Here is a 24513-nt window from a genome sequence, read left to right as displayed (position 1 = left end):
TTGCAAAGCAGAACACCAGCAGTAAACAAAGTTGTTCTAGGAACAATACCTTAATTACTAGTGAATCAGCTGGCCTTTGTCCAAATTTGTGCAAATCTAAGATCAGTAAGGGGATTAAAAATATGTTTTACAGTCCTATGAAGTTTAAGGCACTGAAGTAGCCATAAATAAATGTTAAAGAGTAAAACTAGATGTTGAAAAACAGACTCCCCAGATATATTGGACAAGAGCCTATAAAAGCCTTCAAAAGAATTTTCTTCAAAACACGATGAAAATTAACAGGAAACGCTCTATAGGAGATTTCATAATCATTATAAAGATGTTGTTTGGCACTTTCTGAATAACGTGTTCTCTTGTTTAAAGAAAATGATACTGAAAATTCACAACAACCCAAAAAGAAATGATAAGAGCAGCAACAAACATACACTAGGGAGTGGGTTCAGATTAGCAATATTTTCTGTTAAACAGTGGTTTAGCTGTAGGCCAACAGAACAGTCTCCTGTGTGGAGTATTTCATGGATGAGCATTAAATCCATAGGCTTGGTTGGGTGAAGTATCACTGCACATTTGATTGATCCTAATGCAGGTCAGTATAAACACTGGTAAGAAGAGCCATCTTCACCCTTTTCTGCTGGAATCTCTGTCCTCCTGATCATCAGCAGATGTTTTAAGACTTCATTACATTATTTGGTGGGTGATCATTTAGCTTGAGGCTCTTCCAGTTGCATCAGCATAATCCTCCTTCCCTTTATGTCTCCCCAGACTTATGCCTGTCCATTATACTGACCAGAGGTTTGTAGATCTGCATCTGTTGTATTTCCAATTTCCAATTTCCATACTGGCTTTTTTTTTTTTTCTTTCTTTTTTTTAATCTCAGTGACAAGCATGGAGCTCCTCATTTAGGTTTCAGTCTTCCCATGCTTCTTTGAGATATATTTCAGCCATCACTTAGCTGCTGGAAATGGAGAACCCATCTTAATCAAGCAAACCCTCCTTGCACCTACTGAACAGTGACACCCTATTCAGAGTCTTGTACATGACACAGGGGACAAAAGCAGATAACCACAACTATCTTGTGTAGCTCACCCCTCTCTGTTTCATTACAGAGACTCTGTTCCTCTTCTAGTCTCTGATTTTGCTGGCAAAAATCTCCCCTGTGTTCCCTGTGGGACTGCCAAACAATCTGGTGTCTTCCCACCAGAAGATGTGTGGGGACCTTTGCAAGCAAGAACAACCTCCTGTTATTCCAAATTCTACACTGAAAATCCACAGAAAGGGGAACTCCTCCTGCTGCAATCTGTGAGCAGGAACCTCTTCTCTAGGTCCTGGGACTGTGGTTTGACTCCCAGGAAACCTATCAAAGTGTTGATCCTTAGCATCCAGAAAATGGCAGAAAAGTGCTTCCTGATTCCTCTTTGTAATTTGATGTCATTTAATGTAATTCTTTACGGGCTAATAAAGGGGTCTCTCTGTGTTTCTTTATTTCCACTGAGGTCAAAGATAAGTGTCATGTTCCACAGACTTTGGGGCAAAATCCTGCCTTTTCCTTCCCCTCTTTTCTTACGCAGGGACTCCTCTCTTTCTTACCCTTTCTCTCAGCTTCCAATCTTTGGCCCTGTTTCTCAGTCTGTGTGCCTTCAGAGTAACTGACTAAACTGCCCCAAGCACACAGGAGCTGCTGCTCCTGCAGCACGGTTACACAGTCCACATGAAGACCTATCTCCAGCTGCCCTTGAAGGAAAAGAATCACTGATTCCCATTTTGCCTTGCTGCCTAACTGCTACTGTGATTTATGGGATAGTTTCAATAACCCATCCACGGTATTGCGAGGATTTTGGTTTCCGAGACTTCTGGTTTTTCCTAAACCTCTTTTCCAAAAGAGTTACGCGCAAAGTTTCTGCTCTTCCTAGAAATCCATGAGAGACTTATCTGTCCCCAGTCCCGAGCTGAGTGCCTGATGCCCAATGCTTTCTGCTCACTGAATTTAACTGGGTGGTTTGAGGGTCGACCCCCTTTCATCCTTCAACCCTACTCGAGAAGACTCAGTCATCTGCTGGATTGCATTTTTACTCCAGAAATTGTTTTTTATTTGTCTGTTTGTGCATTTTTCCATGGCGAATTTTTATCTGACAGTGCAATGAACAGTTTCCAATCCTGTCTTTCTTTAGTTTCCTCTCACTCCTCTTTAGTCTTAACATTGTTAAATATTTTTGCAACCAGAAGGTATTTTTGGAGTGAATATACTGCCATGACTCTCTGTTTTCAATGGCAACGCTCAGTTCTGGCTGCCACGAGCAGACACAAGATGCCATGTAAAACTGCAAGTTGATTTTTAAAAAACATGATTATATAATGTTGTACCATTCCTTTTGGTTGAAATTCCAGGAAAGTAGCGATCAGGATTTTGTATTGCCTACCCTAAACAGTAAGCATGTTTTAAATTCAGTTCAAGACTAAAGAACTATGCTAATACAATAATAGCCTTCAAATTTTAAAGCTGCTTGGCAAGGAGGGGTACTGAAAAAATGTCAGCTTCACCCTTTGACAGCACTGGCAATCACCCTTTAAAATCTGCTATAATACTATAATTACCCCAAATATTTGGTTTAAACACTTTTAAGCTAACCAGCCATGCCAGCTGTAGTCAGGATCTCAGTTGAGAGTTGATTTTGGTCTGCAGTCAGGTCAGAGAGCACCCATGACTTACTACCTGCATACATTCAAATTCCCCAGACATCAGATTGAGACCACAAAATGGAGGAAAGTAAGGCTAATTTGTTGACTGTCATGAAGAAAGATGATTTCTGGAACAGAATCACAGAAACCACATCCTAATACTAACATACTGGGAGAGCTGTTTGCCAACACAATTTGTGTGAATTGAGTATTAGGTAACACAGAAGGACAGAGGACAAAGGGAGAAATAAGAAATGGCGCCATCTCTGTGCCCCCAAAACCCAGAGGAAGCCAAGCCAATGGAAAGCTTCCACAATCCTGAGAAAACAAGTGCTTGCTGAAGCTTGGATCCTGCTTCCTCAGTTGCTTCTAAGACTGTTACAGCTACTTGGGGATGTCTCAGATCTTGTCACGGTGCCATCTTCACACAGTTGCACTGAATCTCAAATTAAATGTCATTGGAGGCTTAATCAGAACTATATCCTGTTGTACTTGTGATATTGGTTCTGAGAACTCAGGTCTAAATACTTCACTTTGATCTCTCAATTTGTGTTTCTTAGTCAGAAAACAAGCTGGGTCTAAGGAGCAGAGGCAGAACAAGCAGAGTCTTAGAGCTTGATGTCTCCTTCAAACTGCTTACAGGGAAATAACCTGTTTTCCAAATTCATCCCTGAGATTATTCTGCTGACACCAGAATCTATCCAGGAAACATCCCCAAGCTCTGTGAACAACATATCCACTTGCTCAGCAGAGGAAGAAATACTAACATAAGTCAGTAGAAGTCTTGTAATTTGATTTTAGCTGGTTAAAGTCAAGATCACTTTTCCTTCAAGTGAAGGTTCTTATCTCCTGTTGAATTTGTATTGCCAAAGGCTAAATAGATCTAAAAGGCTAATAGATAAAAAAAGAGGGATATTTCATCTCTTGGAATTTCTGAACATTACATTTTTGCCTGAAGACCAAGACCTATGTCAAAATCCTTTCTAAGCAGTAGACAAGATTTTATGTATAATCCCACTGAAATTTCAAATGAGCACAAAGTTCTATTTGTAATTTTTTAAAGGGAAAAAACCCCACAAATTATTTTATAATCAAAAAATCCTCTTGAATGATTCAAACCAGAGGAAAAACCTCCTTGCAAACCATCTAATATGTTTCAGCCACCTGATGCAGGTGATGTGAGAGGAAGGAAAGACACCTCTTTGCATGGAGATCCATCAGCTGCTGCTATCTCTAACAGAAGATCTACAGAGAATGTTCCTGCAGGTCTCATGATGGAAGTCTAGATGTTCATCAGAGAAATCTTCTCTGAAAAGTACCTATAATGAGTTTTATAAGTGTGTGTTGGGACAGTGCTTGTGGAGTAAGAAAGATGTCTATCAATAATGAATCATTCATACTTTGTCAAAGCACTTTCTATATTTATTTTTTTTTAAATCCATACAACATTTGGTGGGAGTTTCTAGAGAAACATCCATGCTGCTCAGCATAGTTTATTTAAGACTGTGAATGCTAAACTTGTGTCATTCCAGGTAAGATAATGTCTGAAAGCCTGCATGATTGCTACACTTCATAGAAGACAATGATAGGCAAGGAAATGTCTGGAGAAGAGACATTTTACATACAAAGTGCATTTTTAAATAGATGCAGCAGTTACCTTTGAATTTTTTTATAACCAGGCATGACACTTCTTCTGGGTGCAGACTGGCTGCAATTTTGAAATGTTAAAATCTTGTTCTTTTCTATATTGCTGTCTCATGAAAACAAGGTCTGTATTGTCTCCTGAAGCCCCACTGCAAACTGACAGAATTCTGCTGAAGCAACTGAGTGAAATGTACCTTTGTGATAGGGTAGGAAAAGCTTCCCAGGAGAAGTGGCGTAGTAATGAGAGCTGGATGTCAGCGTGTGCCAGTGATAATGCCAGCAAGTGGCTCCTTTGACTTAGACAAATTAATTCAAAACTGAAGTTGCTATGAGACTACACACAGCAGTAGCAAAACATATTTACTTAGATGAAGGCAGGAAGGGATGGCAAAGAAACTGAGATCTGACTTGTTTTCCACAAAGGCACAATACAAAACTCATTTAACTGGGCCTCCAGACGACTATTAAAATCAGCTAAAGCTACCTACAAAACTACTGCACTTGCTTGCCTGAACGTGGGAAATAAACCCAAATCATGTGGGCTGCTAGTGCCATCTATTGTGTATGGGGAAAAATACAGATACTACATGTAGGACTTGCCTTTTTTCTCCTTAAGATGGGAGAAACGCTCTTTCTGAATTATTGTACCAATCCAAGATATGGTCAAAGCTCATTAAATCACTGTGGTTGTTTATAAAATACAGCATGTGTTTTTATTTCTGTGTATGGCAGCAACATGCAGGACTCTGACCCCTGCCAGGCCTCATCATGCCAGTACTGCTTGTGTGACTGAGTGGGCACAAATGCAGTGAAAGACAGACCCAGCTCTGACAGGTTTTACTCAAAGCTACAGAGAATTTTTATATTAAAGCCTATTGCTACTTGCCCACATTTCTCCCAAATAAATGGACATTAACTCATCCTCCAAGGAAACAAACATTATCCCTTCTTAAAATACATGCACCATGCTGCCTTTCACTGTTTCTTGGAGGAGAGCAGCTCTTCCAGCCCTCTTCCAGAGACAATATTTCCAGTAGACATTGTAAACCACTAGGAACCAACCTGACACCCTCTGCAGTCTTCAAACAGATGCTCTAAAGCCTGAAGGCTTGTGAAAATGTGGTCAATATTGAGACTAAGACTGTATTTACAGAGGAGTTTAAAACACCAAGCTCTTGAACCTCTTTACAAAATTCACACCGGAATGTCCAAAATTCACTGACATGTTGCCACAATCCCTCTAACCTGCTTGGAAGATTTGCTACCAGTATTAAGAGCAAGAAATAAATGCCTTGCCATCAAGATTATTGTACTACTGTCAAACATATGTGGCTGTCACAGGAAAGGCAGTATGCAAAGTGAGCAGGCCAGAAATTAAAGTTTAGTTTGCCTTGTGAGAAAAGCCAGTGATAAGGTCATGCCTAGCTTAGTGCACACTAGAGGGCAAAGCAGAGCAAGTAACAGTGTCCTAAGACAAAGGGGGTTTTAGGTATTTTGAGTTGGTGGAGTTTCTGTGACAGAGACCACAACAGTGGTATTTCATCTGCAGATCAAGCTGCCCAACCTAGGAAAATCAGCTTTTGCACTTCTGGAAGCAGTAGAATGATTTAGCACACCCACTAAAAATAACAGCAAGTATCATGTGATTTACTGGAGTTTATGCAAGAGGAATTTCTCAATCACTCCTGATGGGGTGACAAATAGAGAACATCATGCAGAGTAGATGATGAAAATATTTCTAGCATAGCTTCCAATAAAAAAAAAGCTATTTCTTGTTGCTAAGAAATACGAAAATATAGAAAAAAGGACCCATAGCAAAGCAACAGAAATGTGCTGTGACATTATCTGTGCTAACCTCTAGAGATCACTTGCCTATAAAAATTAAAGTGCAGTATTTAACAAGAGTCAGCCACAGCTAAATTATACCTTGCTAGAATATTATTTTGGCAATTGCTTGCAACTCGTCAACTCACATCTCAGCTGAAAAAAGTAGTTAAGCTGTTGACTGAAAATCTGCTTGGAACCAGAGAATAATCAGTGTTTTCAACAGTTGTTCACTGCACAAATAAAAAAATAATAATCCATTGCCTCTATCTGCATGTCAATGCAAGATGAGGTCTTTGGCCTAAGAGATTTAATAAAAGGTGCACTATTGCTGCATTCTTTTGGTCATTAATATAACTCATATTAAAATGTATCACAATAAAGCTCAGGAAAATGGGAAGGATTTAATTCAGTACTTGAATTTGCCTCTTGACTTCAGGGACTTAAGGTGATCTTGATTCAGCCACTTTCTCTGAAATTTTTTTTCTTCCCTTTAGGATATTGTAAACACTGTAAAGGTTGGCTATCACTTAAAATAACAACTTCTTGCTTCTTATACTTTATGAAAGCTAAGAATAAAAAGTAATAAAAGAATCAATACACAGTGCACTTGGAAATATGGTCTTTCCTTAACAGAGCCTTGAAAATAACATGATGTCACATTTTATGGTTGATACACATTTCCTTTATGATCTTCACTTGAAGGAATGTGTGTCCCTTACAGGATACCCAATCAGCAAGACATAAGGTCCTTCCTTTAGTCAGTAATAAATTTGATTTTTAACTTGGTTGTAGCTATAAACCTCTGCAAGATAACCTGAATACTATGGAAAGCAAATCTTCCAGTGAAGAACAAACACTTTTACTGTTTTTATCTGGAAGAACTTATAAACAAAACATCAACTGTTAAAGTTGTGAAACAGCTGAATTTAATAGTTTAAAATACACATTAAAAGAAATATGAACAGACGACTAATCTTAAGACATCACTCCCCAGACACACATTAGTTAGTGGATATTAGCAACTGAAAATCATCAATATTTCTGCATAAACTGTGATATAGTGTGGAAAATGTCATTTTCAGAGAACGTAATTCACAACCAAGTGATTAATGCACTGAATGGAGGTGGTGAATCAGTCCATGAAAGAACCTTTTGCCTGCAAATACTTGTAACATCTGACTTCTCAATTACCTCCTTTCCAAGTCTTTCATTACAGAAGGAAGTCTATAGCAGCAAATATCTTCATTACAGATGCTCTCCAGGTTTGTTTTTTAATTCAGTTTTATGTATATAATACTAATACATTTATTTCTAAGTACCTGAAAACTACTCTCTCTTCTTATCTTCCATTCATTCCCAATACTTATTTTGAGACCTTCTTCACTCCATTGTAGATTAAAACACGAGCTGGAAAATTCTGCTTTATATTAACAAAATTGCAGTAAGAGTTCTCTTTATTGCATCATGCTTAAATGTAAATTTACTTTCTATTCCCACTTCCATATTTTTTTTCCTGTGGCCATCAGTGCATAAAAGGGGAAAAGGGGTGAATTTTTACAACATGTACTGCAGTGATAATTAGAAAACATTTTTCAAGCAATATAGTTTAAATTTCTCTTAGGATTTGCATTGCAGTGCCCAGTATCAGAAATATCTAGCATAGTGTTGCCATCTACTAAAATTTCTTCAAAGATGCCCACTCTTGCTCTCACCATCTTCTCCAGTCCTTGCAACTTAACGGAGTAGAAATAAAGTCCCAGTGATTTCCATTGTCTTTACATTTCCCTCTTTGCAAAATGTACTTTCTCAAGTTTAAATGCTATTGCTACTGATCACATTACAGAAATTAAAAAGTACAGATATGTCCAAAATGGAAGAGCTGAGGAGATCAAGTCCTTGAGTGATTTTCTGGTGCTTCTAGATATGGCTTTTATTACAGTATTTTTAATATACCAAACCATATAAAAATTAGAAAATATTGCAAAAAGGCAGGAGGAACTTTGCTCTGAGTTTTTAAAATCTTTTTGTGGTTGCTGGTGCAGAGTTAATGGCATGAGTTCTTAGTACAACCTCATTAATCGTTGTGCCTCTGCCACTTTTTCTATAAGTAAAAAGAAACCTAGAATATCCATAGATATAAAATATTGTTCTTTCATTATCAGGATTCTTCATGTATTTCTGTTGATATCCTTAAAGAAAATCTCTAAAAGAAAAATAAAGCAAGATCAGCTTAAGATAATTTAATTTTACAGTTCTATGATATAAAGTACAAGGAGATGAAACAAAACAAAAGAAAAAAGTGTTAAAGTGAAATAAATACTGGGGGGAAATTAGAAAAAAATCTTATTTTCTTCGAGTGTGGCAGGACTTTTTTACTGAATTAATAATTCAGTTTTCTCTGAGCATTGGTTATGACAAACAGACAGCAGAATCTAAAAAATATTTCTGTCATTGTCAAACACTAACATTGGATCCATTCTATTTCATAGCTTGTAGTTTAAAATGGCCACAATTCCATTTTGTTTAATTTCATCACTTTCTCTTATTTTCATTAAATTTATATTTAGTAGAAGTTTTTATCTATCTGAAGCAGAATTATCAACTAAGGATTGTTGATAAATATTCTGAGAATTACTGCATTGTCCTGCAAATCTCTGTCTGCAAGGGAAGAGCCTGACCCTTGATGAAAGAGAAGCCATCATATACATAGATATCAGAGAGTGATGGACTGGCAATAAATACCTCCCCCCAAAAATCATGGATTAAATGATACAGACATTTTGGAATGGTTCTTCAATAATTCTATCGGTTTTAGAAGGCAATTATAAACCTTTAAGATCATGTGTTGTGTAATTTGGAACTTTTTTTTTTTTTCCCTGAAAGAAGTGGTTATTTCTGCTGAACCTTGCTTATTTTATTTTATTATTTTTGAATTTTTGTTTTTAATTAAGGAAAAACCCTATAGCCATGGTCTATTTAGTATTAAGTCAATACTAAACAGACATGGAAATGTTTGCTATTGGTTAGCAAAATATATGCTAACTCTGAATCCAGCTTCCCAAACCAGAAGGCTTTTGTGTCAATATTTTTCCAAAAATTATTTCATATTCTTTGCACTTTGAGGAAACATAGCAAAAGGTGTAAAACATCAGTGATTGAAATGCTTTGGATTATATAAAATCCTTTGGGCAGAAAGAAATCAAGTTTTAGTTGCATCATTTATTTTGCCACTATGTCACCTTTAGAGGGCCTCTTTCTACAAAAAGAGTGGTAAATAATTGACTGGTCTTAATTTTCAAGAACAGACACATTGAACTATTAAACTGAACTTTAGGCTTTATAATCAAAAGGGAGAATATTCATTATGTGAACAGAAATCAGTTCTGTGCTTGATAACATTTGTTTCTGTATATCTTTGATGCATCTACCTAGGTAAAGAATGGTAATTTTCTATTGCATTGTTATATAATTCATAGCACTTTGTCACTGCTAAAATATGTATATACCAACCTGAAAATCTCTAATGTACGTTAAAAAGAAGAAAATGAAACCAAAGGCCACTGTCCATTCACAGATTGCACTCATAAAATGGTAAGTATAATCCTGATGGAATGAGATGTAAAACAAATTTTCAGATAAATAAATAAATAAATAAATAAATAAAAATAAATAAATTCTATTTTTCTATTATATTATTTATAAAAATATTTTAATAGTTAAATAATAAATAATTAATAATGTACTAAAATAAACTAAATAAATAAATCAATTAAATAAAATACGGGTGAAATGATATAGACATTTCCTTCTGTAAATTCAACAAGTAACATTTTTGACTTGTCCTCCCTGTTCTATAAAAGTCAATTCACATTTTGTTTTTCCAGAATGGTGAGTCAATTTACCAAGGTGCATGTGTTACATGAAGTCTTGTACAGTACCATCAAAGGCAGTAGAAGAAAACTACAATTAGCACAGTATCAAAAGAGAGGTTGAATGTAAAATAAACCTGAAAACATTCAGTTGTTATGTCAAGATTCCTGATGTGCCCATGCTCCAAGCTTTCACTCAGAGCCACTGAGCTCAGTAATTCTGAGCAAACCCTTACTTACCATGTTTTGAAATGGAGGGCTACCCTCAATGACAGTTCCTGACAAAACTTTTGTTTTTAAGACTGTCATTGAAAGCCTGTGTCACGTGACACAAACAGAATGAAAAGTCTTTCTTAACATGTCATCACCAAATATGCCATCTGTTTCAGTAAAATCATTTTTTCATCTTTGCATCACATAAAAACCCACAAAACCCCCAAAGATATTACTAAGATTGTCTAATTTGCACAGATTTATCTCACAGCTGCCTTGCCACTGTTTGGTTGTGGTACATTTGCTAAGTGTTCTCTTATTAAGCTCTTCAAGCAGGATATACTCTCTGCATTATTTAACCATTTTTTTCATTACCTCCTTTTAGCAAAATTTGCCCAAAAAGAAAAATTAGTTTTCATAGTTGTCATTCCGAAAACACTGAAATTAATTCAAATACCTAAAATCAACTTTAGGATGTTTTAGGTCAGATTCCAAATATTTATGACGGTATCAAAGACTATTTATTAAAGAATGATAAAAAAGCTGAGAAAACCAATATTGTAAAAAACCTCAAAAACTACAGAATTAAATTGGTCCACTTTTTGTTTCATGTGAAAAGTTCAAGAAAATTTACTATAAAAGGAAGTAGAACAACTAATTACCGGATTTTTTTTTGTAGTCTTTTTCTATGGGAAACTTTCAAATTCTTGGTCAAAATGAAAGTCTAACTCTTTCAAGATTGATCACCCATGACAAAATTTCTTACCCACACCGCAGACATCTTTCTAATGAAGAAGTGACTGGAAACCAGCATTGCACAGATCTGTTCATGATCATGTGCTATTTGAAGTCTCTGACATGTTTGTAGTGCTTTAAGATAAATATAACAGCATTCCCCAAATAATATCAAACAAGGTAAGTTGGCTACCTAGTAAGATTTTACCTTTTCACCTGGAGTCCAATCAATTTTTGTCATGGAAATTTTTGAAGCAAACACAATCACTGGGAAAAACAGTGTAAAGGAAACTATACAATATCAGTGAGTAAAAGTGAAAATGTCTGCTTACAAAAAACAAAGAAGACAGACCATCTTCCCCTTCTGTAGCACAGGAGACCCTGAACAGCCAAAACATCAAATCAAGGTATTAAGAATACAAGTAAATGAAACAATTTATTGCAAGGCAGGTGGTAAAAGCAATCAAAACACATTTCTGCACAAATGAAGGTTTTTGTAGGTTTTTTGCAGTGTATAGACAGTAAGGGAGACACTCCAAACTTAGGTGGCATTTGTGATCAAGAACTATGGAAGCAGAGTCCTGCACTGCTGAGAGTGGACCAAAGTTGGTTTGCAGTGATGCACAGTAAGTGCCTTGATCTGCTTGTACAACTTCCTCTGGGGACCGAGTCCCTGTTCCAAAGCCCTTCCACAGCTGCTGTGGAAAGGCTTTGGAAAAACCAAAACCAAAAGCAGGCTGTAGCTGGCTGGCTCATGTGATGAGCTGCTGCAATCACTTTTCAACACTGGCAGATCACCCAAGGCAAATAAAATCAGTGAGATGACTAATGCCAAAGGAAAAGCCAGGAAGTTGTGCAGGGTGGCTTTAAGAGAGGTGACTATTGAGGTGAAGAACCAAGTAGCATGATCAAAATCATCTGCTTAGGCTTCTATGCCACCTGTGTTTTTAGGTTCTGTGTGTTTGGTTCATTGTAGAAGCAGTGGCTCCCTTTTTCAGACCTTCCTCCCTACTCTCCTTCGAGTGAAGGAAGTTGGAAAGCTGCTCTAGCTTCACCAGTGAATAATTCTGTGAACAACACTGGGACATTGTTTTTAAATATACCACTGAAATAAGAGATAAAGCTTTTTAGAAGCTCCCCAAAACTCATCTTTATACTATTGATGGTGTCTCAACATGCTGTATTATACACATTAGAGAGCCCTAAGTAAAGAGTGTGACCTCGTTTATATTTTTTACCAGCAATGATTTAAGTTAAAAGGAAAACCATGAACACATAAAGGGGAAACCGTGGGATACACCTTAAAGGATACTGGGAATGAAAGCAATGCATGATATGACAGATATGGCCATCCTTATGTGACACACAAAGTAAGTGTTCCATCGTGGGCAGGACTTGTAGGAGATTATAGACTGAAGTGTGATGTATACAACACCCGAGCCAAAGGCCACCAAAGCTCCAATGTCATGGACACTGGGAACAGCCAGCTCCTGGAGAGGGAATCAGCACAATGGTTAGCTGCTGTTACCTGAAGAAACTGGCAGATAGTGCACATGAATGTAAATTTTCTGCATGACATACTGATTAGAGGAACTAGACTGAATACTAAGGGAATAATTTCTAATTCCAGCTTTGCTTTGATCTTCTGACTTGAAACATCACCTGACCTAGAGCAAATCTCACATCCTCTTCATGTTTCAGTTACTCTACTGGCAAATAGGGATCAGGATGTACTGTTCACTAGTTGTACATATACAGTGAAAAGATTGAAGACTTGCAAGCCACCATTTCCAGCTTCTTGGGCAATTAAGGATGCTTGAAAATCTGCTAGATCAGATGCCTAGCTAGATTAGATCCTTATTATGCTCAGAACCCTTTCTACAAACTGCACTTAACATGGAAAGCAGGGTCAAAGCAGAGGAAATAGAAATTAGGTGAGGAAGGAGTTTATGGGCTGGCAATGAGACACAACAGAGATTAGATAAGAACCAGTGTTATAACTGTCAAGGAATCCCTTTGGAAACATTAGGATCAAAGCTTCTGCATCCCTGACTCTCACAAATTATTTTGCATTCCTGATTTGTCTTTTCCATATTGAAGCCAAGTTTGGTTTCTTTTTCAGTTCGACATCATCCAACATTTTTTTTTGTGCCACATATAAATCTTATCAATGAGAACAGGGATATTTTAAAGTAAAACATGATTAGAATAGACTACAGTACCTGTGGTGTTTGCAATCCACACACACTGCCTGGATGCAAAGGGCAAGTTATCATCCTAAGGGTTTTTTGTCTGAAAGTATCATTTCCATTACATGTAAAACTGCACTGGCTGTTGAAGGCCCAACAATCTTTATTTTCAATTTCTGTGTATGTCATCATGTCACTGTATGAGCACAATGGTATTTAACAAAATGTTCCAAGATAGACCATCCTCTAAAAGAAATAATGCAGCTGTTTCCACAGATTTTAGGGCAGTATCTTCAGCTGCCTGCCAATTAAATTTAACTTGATTCTAGGCTGAAGCTTTCAATTGTCCTAATATTTGAGTCAGAATCTACCTTATTATACACTTCCTCACTAGAAAAGGTGAAATGAATATTTTGTTTCAGTATTTTTTCTCCCTATTGAATTTTCTTTCAGACATTGAGTGGGGGAACTTTGGTTTGTAATGAGATACTTACTTCTGGCAAAGTAAGCAGTAGTTCTACATGTCTCTATCAAAAGATAAAACATGTTGTTATGCCATTTCCTACAGACTCTAAAGTTTAACAGGCTGATACTGTGCTCAATTTTCTAACCTGTCAGATAAGATTAGTTCATTTTGTAGAAAATTCTGCTGGTGAGTATGCCATCATTCAGCCAAAAATGCGGATGCTTTTGTTAGTCTGGCTTATTCTGCCCTACCTGAATATAAGCGAACTAAACTTGGAATAGCAAAGTTTTTATATTCAAGTTTTCACAGAAAAAAAGTTACAGAAAAAAAATCTATATAGGACAGACCTGTTACAAGACAAGCACACAGAAAGCTCCTTAATGGCATAACTGCACAAGCAAAAATTCTCTTGTATAGGGAGGAAACAAGTCTGTTGCTGAAAAGCTACTGAAAAAAGGCAAGAGCAAGAAAGGCATTCTTACCCCATTTTCCAAGGCTCCATATGGGGATAATGTTAATCACTGTTACCTAGTTGAAACTTTTAATGGTAAAGCAATCTGATTTTATTTTCATTTTTGTTATGAAAATTATGGTCATACCTGAAAAGTTGCAACTATGCCCATTCCAGTGCAGCCCATCAGTCCCACACATAATGTAAACATATTGCATGAAGACCTAACAAAGTGTGATGATTCATTTTGCTTCTCTATTAATAAATATCTGATGTACATGGTAACTGAAGCTGAAAAAAACCAAAAAAAAAGAGTGTTTTGTTCTATGATCACATATTGGTTACATTTTAACAACCTTTTCCTGTAACACATGACATGCAGAACAAAATTATAAACATGATACAATAAATACTACCATCTTTAACTCTGCTGGAATGAAGAAGTTAATTCAGATGAACTTTCAGATGGAACTTCAACATTGTCTTTGTCTTTAAATTGCATATTATTGCTATCTAGAACTAAATGCACATCAGTTCAAGAAAAGCACTAATTTAAATTCCATTTTCCTGGGTGTTTGGGCACAGAGGCATTGCCATTCCACATTAGGAACAGCTGTTATAGGGAGATAAGAACCATAAGCTGCAAGTGGGAGGCCTTATTCTGCTCTGAGATGCAGCCTTGTGCCAGAACTACATCTCCTTCTGAAGAATTAATTCCTTTTTGTAGAGTCACTGCATGCCTGGCCCTAATATGCAGTTCACTCCTGGCAAACACCTGTACTGAATTAGGAAATCATGGTTCTTCAGGATATAATAAGCCTTAGACTGAATTCCACAGTTCCATAACACAGAACACAGTTTCAGCCTATCTACAGCTGTAAAAAGAAATTAGGTAACTTTGCCCAGGCACTATGAGGTTACATTAAACACTACAAGATTGTGACTGAATGAGGCTTTTATAAAGGTAAAATATGTTTACTTTGCCTTAAGGCCATCCTACAGCGATACACAGCTCTTGATCCTCCATCCTGTAAAAGATAATAGAAAATGCCAAACTTCCTGACTCACATCAGTTATTTTGTAGAGAAGTAGGCCCATTGTGGAGAAAACCAGGTGTTGCTTCAACATTGTTCTTCCCTTTACTGCAGCATCTTAGAACCAAAAGTTTCCCTACAGCAGAGTTTCTGCAGAGTAATTATGCCATCTTTGCTCCACTTTTATTTCCAGTGCTGACTACTTTGCACTGATGAGGTGCTCTGAAGAGACACAAGTGCCTCTGAGCCTGCACTAGCTGCTCCTAAGGACCCAACTCTCCAGGTATTTCTTACATCTACCTGATACTGCCGTTTGACTGTGGAGGAGTTTTTTCTGCAGAATACTGAATACATTTCTGTAATTAAAACAGGCATTTTTCACTAATTCTCATTTCTTCATTCTGGTCAACCCAAATACCTTATACATACCTAGAAGTGCTGAAATATTAATCATAAAACCAAAGACACCGCTCTCCGGAGGTTTAGTTCCAGTGTCACTAAAGCAGGAAGAGAGACAAATTAAAAGTTAATTAAGACCTGTGAAACATAAATGAGACAATTGAAATCCCATGAGAAATATAACTTGTGTGAACTGCTGCTGTGTGTGTAAGGTAATTCATCTTCTGCTGCACCATTTGTAGTAGAGAATCCCTCTTTTCAAAAAGGAAGCATATTTCAAGAACATACTCTTTGAACTGTTGTTCTTCTTTTTCAGTGTGCAATATGCAAAGATGTGACAGACCTGTACTTTGCTCATGAATGACATGATTACATAAATGACATTTCAGAATTAATGTTTCTTTTATCTGTTGAATTAAGACTGTGATAGAGTAAAATATATCCAATGGCAGTCACTATCTTAAGATGTGAGAGAATTTGGTTTAATTTCTTTAAAAGGACTTAACCCTATGAGAGAAATTGTGCTCCATGCCCAGGAATGTTCCCAGAAACTGTTTAATTTACTAATGTAGATACAGCTTAAGAGTACTCTATCTCCAAGGTGTTGTAAGTCTCTGCTGATGAAACACTTCAGCCTTACAGTGAATACTTAGAAGTTCACTGGGACAGAGAGAGGGAGCATGAGTGTGAGAATATCTACAGAATTTATATATATATCTACATGCACATCTATATATAAGAAAGACATAATGTACACAAACCATTTGCTTTGTAGAAAATGGAACACCTTCACCATAGAGTCCCTTCCCCTCTTTTCCCTACACAAGTGCAAACACCCACCCCAGAGAATGCCCTTCCCTCGCAGAGTGAACATACTCCTGGGAGTATGTCAGCTCAAACCCCCTCAAGCAGAACTCTTCTGTGGAAGGTGAATGCTCTGTTGAAAGAACAGTACTATGATCTTGCCACCTCTTTTTACTATTTTTTCTTCTCTGATGTCCATTTTTTTCTTGTTTACCATACAACCAATTGATATCTATTTGATCAGGTTCTGTTGGTCAAGCCAATGGAAAACATCTAGTTCTTCAATCTTGACATAATTTGAGTGTGAGCTAAGTTTCCAGTTACTGGGCAGTACCAAGAGGCAGGAGAGTGTGTTTGAACAGAGGCACCCAAAAACTCTTCTATCAGATATGAACACATGAGGGTTTTAGCTAATGCCAGAGCTTAGTGGAGACTGAGCAAAGATTCTGAGAACAAACCTATCTCCTGGAGTGGGAGTGTCAATCTGCTGCAGAGGGATCTAGACAGGCTGGATTGATGGGCCAAGATGAGTGGTAGGAGGTCCAGCACTACACTTTGGCCACAACAACCCCAGGCAGCACGGCAGGCTGGGGAGCAGTGGCTGGAGAGATGTCCAGCAGAAAAGAACCTGGGGTGCTGGTTGGCAGCAGCTGAACATGAGCCAGTGTGTGCCCAGGTGACCAAGAAGGCCAGTGGCATCCTGGCTGGTGTCAGTAAGCGTGGCCAGCAGGAGCAGGGCAGTGACTGTTCCCCTGTTCTTGGCTCTGGTGAGGGCACACCTCAAGGGCTGCTGTGAGTTTGGGCCCCTCGCTGCAAGGAAGGTATTGAGGGGCTGGAGTGTGTCCAGAGAAAGGCAGCAGAGCTGGGGAAGGGTCTGGAGCACAAGTCTGATAAGGAGCAGCTGAGGGAGATGGGGGTGTTTAGCCTGGAGAAGAGAAGGGTCAGAGGTGACATTATCACTCCCTACAACCAGCTGAAAGGAGGCTGGTTAGCAATAGGACAAGAGGAAATGGCCTCACATTGTGCCAGGGGAGATTTAAATTGGATTTTAGGAAAAAAAATTCCCACAGAAAGGGTGGTTAGACATTGGAATGGACTGCCCAGAGAGGTGGTGGAAATGCTAAAGGAAAGCCTGGACTCAGTGCCATGGTCTGGCTGACATGGTGGAGCTCACTCACAGGTTGGACTCAGTAACCTCAGAGGTCTTTTCCAACCTATCTTGACTCTGTGTATAATGGGACAAGTTGGTACTAGCTGGGGATATTTTTTTTATGTCATGCAAGAAGATGAATACTCTTTATTCCAACAGTGAGGCTGGGTTAGATTTCACTGCTAAGATTCTGAAGCTACCACTGAGTACAGCCAAAATGACCTCAGCATGAATGCTCTCCACACGCAAAAGAGAAGGCACTCTCTGCTTTAGCAATCACTCTCAAGGATTTTGACAATTTTGTGAAGTTCAGGACAGAAGAGTATGACCATCTCAAATGACTTGATTATTTTAGAAATTCATATTTGTTCCCCAACCCCTTCTATGTTATAGAGGGATTTGTTTAACAAAAGTTGCTAAGATGATTTATCAGCAACAGGAGGAAGCTTAGGATAAAGGTAGGGTCTTTTTTTATGAAAAGCTGATGGAAAAAAATAGACAAAATTCATATATTTCTTTTTATTAGTTTGGTTCCAAATTCTCAAACAACAAAAGTTTGGACCAAGCTTTTAGACAAGTTTTTACAACTTGTCAGGCATTGGGAATCCCTATTCACCTGAATTTTCTTGTTGTAAATGCTTTCTGAAGACTTGTTCCAGCTGGTAGTCTGTATTAATCTTGTTTCTCTATGACAGTGAAATTGATGAAAACAGTAAACTAATTCTGTTTCGTTGTTTGTTTGTTTGACACACCTGAAAATCATCTTAATTTGCGTTTCATTTAGCCCATTTTTTAACCTTGAACTTCATCTTTTCCTTTTGTTTCTGGAGTGTTTTCATTAACACAACAAAGGAGTCCATTTAAAATGTGGGCCACTTGTGACAATCTTCAAGGACTTTTTCAAATCAGAAACCACTCTGTGGTAAGTACAGGACTGTAATCACTTCAAAGCTTTTGAAAGGCTTTAGGTGAGAAGAGAATGGAATTGGCACACACATAGAAAGCCATTTGAAGTTCTTGGAACACATTGTAGTAGCAAACCAAATAACCTGAAATTGCACTGAACAAAGTGCAATATACTTAACAAAGTATTTTCTCAAGCTAAAGGTTTATAGGTGATTTTTGCTGTTGGGGATTTTTAAACTCAACAATCTTAGATTATGTTGTAAAAAAAGTTCATACCAGGAATATTATATCACAATCTATTTACAAAGTGCTGCACTGGACTTTTAAGAACACAAACTTCTTAATGCTATGGTTTGCATTACAAAAGCTAAATGAATACTTGGATTCATATTAATTTTTCTTTAAGTCTGCTGCTTTGAAAAAAAAAGATTAGCAAAAAAAGTATCGGTGACAGTCCCCTCCTTTTTATAAAAAAGAAAAAAGGAAATGGCATATTTGAAACAAAAATGTGCTCACTTATTTGAGCTGGTGCATAGGTGAGCTCAACCACCATGGAAAAGATGAGGAACCCTGTATGAAAATGACAGCATTTGTGTCACCATCTCTTGCAAAAGAATTTTGAAAATGAACAGCCTTCTGAAGAGTAGAAAGACAAGAAGGTGAAGGAGACAAGAAAAAAAATATTTTGGGGCCAAAAGACTCATCATCATTGAATTTTCTTCAGAGCCATCATAAACTATTTCTCTTCAAACTGAAGTCACAAATTTTTAAAATAGGAAGATTCCATTCCACCTACAGGGATTCTGATTTCTCCAGAGGTACCAATTGGTAGCAAATACTTTCAGGAAAATTTCCTTTACTCTTTCACTGAGAATTCAAACAAGCAAACAGCCATCCCAGCTCATCCAAATTGGTTTGGATTTTGAGCAGTGTGAGTAAAGGACTAATTTTGGCACAACCTCATAATCTTTTAGGATTCAGCTGCTAGAAAACACAAAATCATATTCATTTTATCTACCAAGAATTGTATTTATATGGTTTACTTGATGGGACATTAGCACAGCCTCAATGACAATTTTAGGTGTGGTCTCTCGCTGTAACAGCTGGTACATTGTAAGCAAATATAATTAATGTTACTTCAAGGCCTACACAGAGTACTTGGGGAATGAGTGTAAGAATTACAGAAATGTTTAACTCAAGTATGTCAGTATTCTTCTCCTTTGTGCAACTGGAATTTCCCCATACGAGCTCTATTTAATTTTTTATACTTCATTTTAAAATATTGCACAATTGAAAGGTTGCAACATTCTTCCTCTTTTTTAAACACTCTTAGTTTTACTAAATCACATTGTCAATCACGTGATTCATACTCTTAGGCTGAAGCAATGACCTGCAAATTAAGAATATGAATATGGTATGGCTATTGTCCTGAGTACTTAGAAGAAAACCTTGTATTATTCCCAAATGCATCTTCTATGAAGTCCTTATGCTTAGACCACATGCCTTTAGAATTGTTCCAGGTGCTTCACTAATAGTCAACATATATTCTTAGTCCAAATGTGGTGTTAAAAGGATCTAAACAAGATTTTTAAAAAGCTTTACTAGCAAATGCAGAGGGACTGAAATGTGAGTGGGAATCACTGGTGCAGCCTCTTATGTCTTTGTTTTGTTTAGGTTTTTTAAGGCATATGGACTTTTATTGTGATTCCATAGCTAAAGGGTAAGAACAATGTTTAATGGGAGCTATTCCATTAAGTTGATATAACTGTGGAGCTGTGATACATTCACTAGAGTTGTACAGTTGTGACTTGAAGGTTTGGCCCATCCCTTTTAGAAAGAATGACACAATTAAGATACCTGGGCTGTCAAAAACTTAACTGCAAACAAAACTATACCTAAAAAAACACATCCCACTTTCTCATGTATTGCTTCATTCTATGACATTTGAAACTTAATTTGTCAAATTTCCTACTACAGGATCTCAAAATACTTCTGAACACAAACCGTGTACAATTGTATCAAATGATTAATTTTTGTTAGTTAATGCTGGATAAATTGCACCGATCACAAGCACTTTTGTGTTAGTAAAGCTTTGTGTGTAATCAAGGATGAGCAGTAGGGTATTTGTTCAAGTACAAGAACAAGGCTTTCCAAGAGCTTTCCAGATTTGTGCAGAGAGCCTTAAAAAGTTTTGCTAATATAAACATGAAGCCCAACTTTCTCTGGCTCAATTTGAATGAAGCTCAGCTATCTTGTGGGTTGTCATTTGCTCTTGCCTATGATGGCAAACCCTAATTTTCAATCAAATTTTCTTCTATATGCCAATCAGGTTAGCAGTCTTCTGAAATTGTGCATGTCCAAAAAGTCCATCCTAGTCCAAAAAGGAATTAGGTCTAGATGCATCTTGAAAGATGTATTTTAAAACCTTGTTTAGATCTTCTGTATATCAGAGACACTCTTAGATTTCTGGCTAACCTTCAATCTATTGAGAGATAAATACTAACATTTTCATAGTTTAGATTTAAATGTTAACATAAACCATGCATAATGAATGATTTACAAAGAATTGCACTTTAATGAAAAAGGTTATAGAAAAGGGATGCCAGGCATCTCTTGGGGAGTCTTTAAAACCCATTGGTCCTATAATGGAATATAAAAAATGCATGTTTGTGGCGATGTGTGTACTGCAAAAGCCATCATGGGGCTTTGAGACCAGTCATCGTCAGGTGCACTTTGGCCTAGTTCAGGAGTTATACAAACAAAATTACACATCCACCACGTAATCGTAAAGTTTTTCTAGGATCAGGCCTGCGTTGGCTGCAGCAGAAAACTTTCATGTCCTTTCCATCGTGTCTCCAGCGTCTGTGTCCTGTGGCTCCCAGAGGCGCTAGAGGTGTGATGGGTGCCGGGAGTGCCCAGCTATCCCCCTGTCCCCGGGACCCCCCACTCCCTCGGGGAAGCCCCTCAGGACACTGCCCATGGTCTCACACACGCACAAACCCCGCACCTCGGCCGCTCCCCCGCCTCACCTGATGTAGGGCACGAAGGGCTCGACGTGCCCCGCCAGCACGGCGATCACATAGGAGATGATGAAGGCGGCCGAGGACCAGCTGACGAGCAAAGCGGGCACAAAAGCCACGCCGGGCATGCGGCACAGCATCGCCGCCCGGGGCAGGGGCAGCGGGGCGGCAGCGCCCTGCGGGGCCGGTCCGGCAGCGGGGACTGGCGCGGCGCATCCGCGCTCCCCACGCCCGCCCGCCGCCCGCGGCCCCGGGGATGCCCCGCCGGGCGCTGCCTTCCCTTCGCTTTCGGTTCTCCGCGGCGCTCCCCGCCCCCGACGGCGGCGGAGAGCCAGAGACAGCCGTGGGCCCCTTCGCCGGTCACCGCTGGCGGCACCTGGCGCACTTGGGAGAGTTCTGGCTGCGGAACTTTCCCCGTGTCCCTGTCGCTGCCGGCTCCCCGGGCCGCACACGCCCCGTCGGGGCAGGGAGGCGGGCGGTGGAGGTGCTGCCTGGACTGCTCGCCGGGGTCGTGCCGGCGGCTTGTGCCTTGACAATTTTCTTTAAAAGGGCTAAAAATGGGTGCAGTGTGAGCGTGCAGGGGCTCTTGGCAGCTCGGCGGCCGGGGAGCGGTGGTGGGGGTACGGAAACCGGGTCAGAAACTGTGCAGGTCCCGTTCTAGAGTCCAGCACACACCTCATCCGCCTTGGACTTTCATTTCAAACATATAATGTAGCCTTGATCTCCAAATTCCCCCTGAAATTCACTTTTCCACATGCTTAGAGGAAAACGATAGTTTAATTCAAAATCATGCTGTGTTCAGCATTTTCACTTCGGTTTAGCCTGAAGCCATGGACAATCTGCCAAGGGCGTTTCTGCTTCCTTTGATTGTTTGCAGTTATCAGCCCTCCAAACCAACATCTAAACTCGAGGTCACCGTTCTGCTACAGAGATGTGTGTGTATACTCTGCCTCTCTGTATTGAGGGCTTTGCCTTCAGTGCACATTCCTTGTGGTGGATGCACACAAGGTGAGTACTTGCCATGCCTTTGAAGGCATTAGGAATGGAGACAGAAATTACATAAAAGGACCAGGGACAGTATATCTTAATGCAAGTACAGAAAAGTAATTTAAAAAATTATTCTACCACTGAGACTGGGGGTAGTCGATGACCTTCTTCTTGGCCGTAGCAAGTTGATCATCTTCTTAACACACAAATTGAGTGTAATAATTCACACCATGCCACAAATTCATACTTCCCATTTCCACAGCTAATCTGCCTTCTAGTAAATTTGAGTGACAGAAATTTCTGACTGGAAGAACAGGTTTATTTCTTTTTATGTTAAGGGTGCAAAAATAATGGGAGATAATATTTGAGCTGTCTCAATATGCTGGTTTAAAAAATTCCGTGTAATTATGCCTCAATATCAGGTATTTTGGATTTTTTTCCTCTTGTAACAGAAAATTAAATAAATACTATACAGGAATGAAATCTAGTCTCTTTGGTAAATAAATGGCAGAAACATATTGATGATGATGATATTTATAGCAGTAGAATTTTAATTTTTAGTATATCAGTAATTTAGTATTTTGGTTGGTCCCTTGCAAAAAGAGGATGGAATTCACTTCATTTTACTGCATCAACATTTAAGTCACATTGGAAAAATGTTCCATCCACAGTTCTGCAAGTTCCTGGTACTACCTTTAGTTTTGTAAGTAGTAAATAATTTACTCTAAAGTGTGAATTGAGTATTTACATTATTCACATGACTTTTTGAAATGCCTGAACACTATTTGGAGTGAAAGAAATGGACACATTTGACTCAAGCAGATGGCAATTGACTGTTTGGTGATCACTAGCAAAGGTTCTCGTTGCTATGTAAACAATTATTGCAGCTCATGTGATGTTTCATTTTCTTTATAATTTTATTGTAAAATTTGAGCAGTGATCTTTAATAATTTTTTATCAGAAGCATGTTCTTTAAAGATCATTAGAAGCTGCACAGAGTAACAAATACAGGTTACAAACTTGGGAAGAATAATTTTATTTACTGGACTTGAGAACACTAGTGTGATATTTCAAAAAAAACCTGTGTATTTTAATTCATTTTGTTTTCAATAAATTATATTAAAACCCTAGGAGTATAGAAACATAAAATAACTATGGATTTTAATATAGCTCCATGGGATTTTTGTGGATGAAAAATTAGATATGAGTTGTCAGTGTGCACTTGCAGTCCAGAAAACCAGCTTTATCCTGGGCTGTGTGAAAGCATGGGAAACATGACCAGAAGGCTAAGGAAGATGATCCTGCCCCCCTGCTCTGCTCTGCTCTGGTGAGATCCTGCCTGGAACACTGCATCCAGCTCTGAGGTCCCTGGCACAAGACACAGACCTGTTACAGTGGGTCCAGAGGAGGGCCACAGAAATGATGAGAGGGATGGAGCACCTTTCCTTGTTGAAGAAAGGCCAAGAGAGCTGAGGTTGTTCAGTCTGGAGGAGAGAAGGCTCCAGGGACAACACATTGCATCTTTAAATGTGGCTTAGAAGAATGACAGCTAGAGACTTTTTACCAAGATCTGTAGTGACAGCACAAGGGGAAATGGCTTTAAACAAAAGAAGGTAGGTTTAGATTACATATTAGAAAAGAATTCTCTGTTCTGAGGGCGATGAGACACTGTAACAGGCTGGCCAGAGAAATTGTGGATGCCCTGTTAAAGGCCAGCCTGGATGGGGCTTTGAGCAATCTTGTCTAATGGAAGGTGTCCCTGCCCATGGGAGTAGGGTTAAAACTAGGACATCTTTATGGTCCTTTCTGAACTAAACCCTGCTATGATTCTGTGATTTAACAAAATGATCAGACTACTTCAAATTAGAATTATTAGAAAAATAAATATGTCAAGGTGTGCAAATAATTACACATCCATATCAGTGATTTGAAAATATATAAAGGTAAGGAAATAATAATGGAAGAAATCTAAAATAGTCTATACTGCTGGTACTTGTATCTCCTCTTTTCTCCTGCTTTACTCAAAATATGGCTTCCATGGATTTTATATTTACTATATATGAATATTCTTTATATTATGTGTATTTTTCAAACTCATTCATTATGGAATTACCTATAACATGAAAGACCCAGTCAGAAGAAA

General features: G+C 38.4%; 1 protein-coding gene across 1 annotated transcript; it reads right to left on the bottom strand.

Annotated features, from left to right (window-relative positions):
• Positions 1 to 7072: 7072 nt before the first annotated feature.
• Positions 7073 to 21776, bottom strand: DRAM1 (DNA damage regulated autophagy modulator 1). The gene is made up of 7 exons (XM_084206463.1): positions 21393 to 21776; positions 15534 to 15601; positions 14219 to 14361; positions 12277 to 12454; positions 11173 to 11231; positions 9658 to 9750; positions 7073 to 8350 (listed from the first exon to the last, which is right to left on the bottom strand). Exons 1-7 carry the CDS (start codon positions 21521 to 21523, stop codon positions 8306 to 8308), a joined length of 717 nt encoding a protein of 238 aa, XP_084062589.1. The 5' UTR covers positions 21524 to 21776; the 3' UTR covers positions 7073 to 8305.
• Positions 21777 to 24513: the final 2737 nt, after the last annotated feature.

The sequence above is a fragment of the Fringilla coelebs genome (assembly GCF_963513975.1).
Source record: "Fringilla coelebs genome assembly, chromosome: 5".
In the NCBI taxonomy this organism is placed as follows: domain Eukaryota; kingdom Metazoa; phylum Chordata; class Aves; order Passeriformes; family Fringillidae; genus Fringilla; species Fringilla coelebs.
The sequence above is the reverse complement of the archived record's forward strand: the minus strand, read 5'-3'. Positions and strand labels throughout refer to the sequence as shown.

Coding starts and splice junctions, on each gene's coding strand:
- DRAM1 (XM_084206463.1), bottom strand. CDS start 21,523: ATGCTGTGCCGCATGCCCGGCGTGGCTTTTGTGCCCGCTTTGCTCGTC. Junction 14,362..15,533: donor TAATATTTCAGCACTTCTAG/GTATGTATAAGG, acceptor GGTTTTTTTCAG/CTTCAGTTACCATGTACATC. Junction 11,232..12,276: donor ATGCATTGCTTTCATTCCCA/GTATCCTTTAAG, acceptor TGTTTTTCCCAG/TGATTGTGTTTGCTTCAAAA.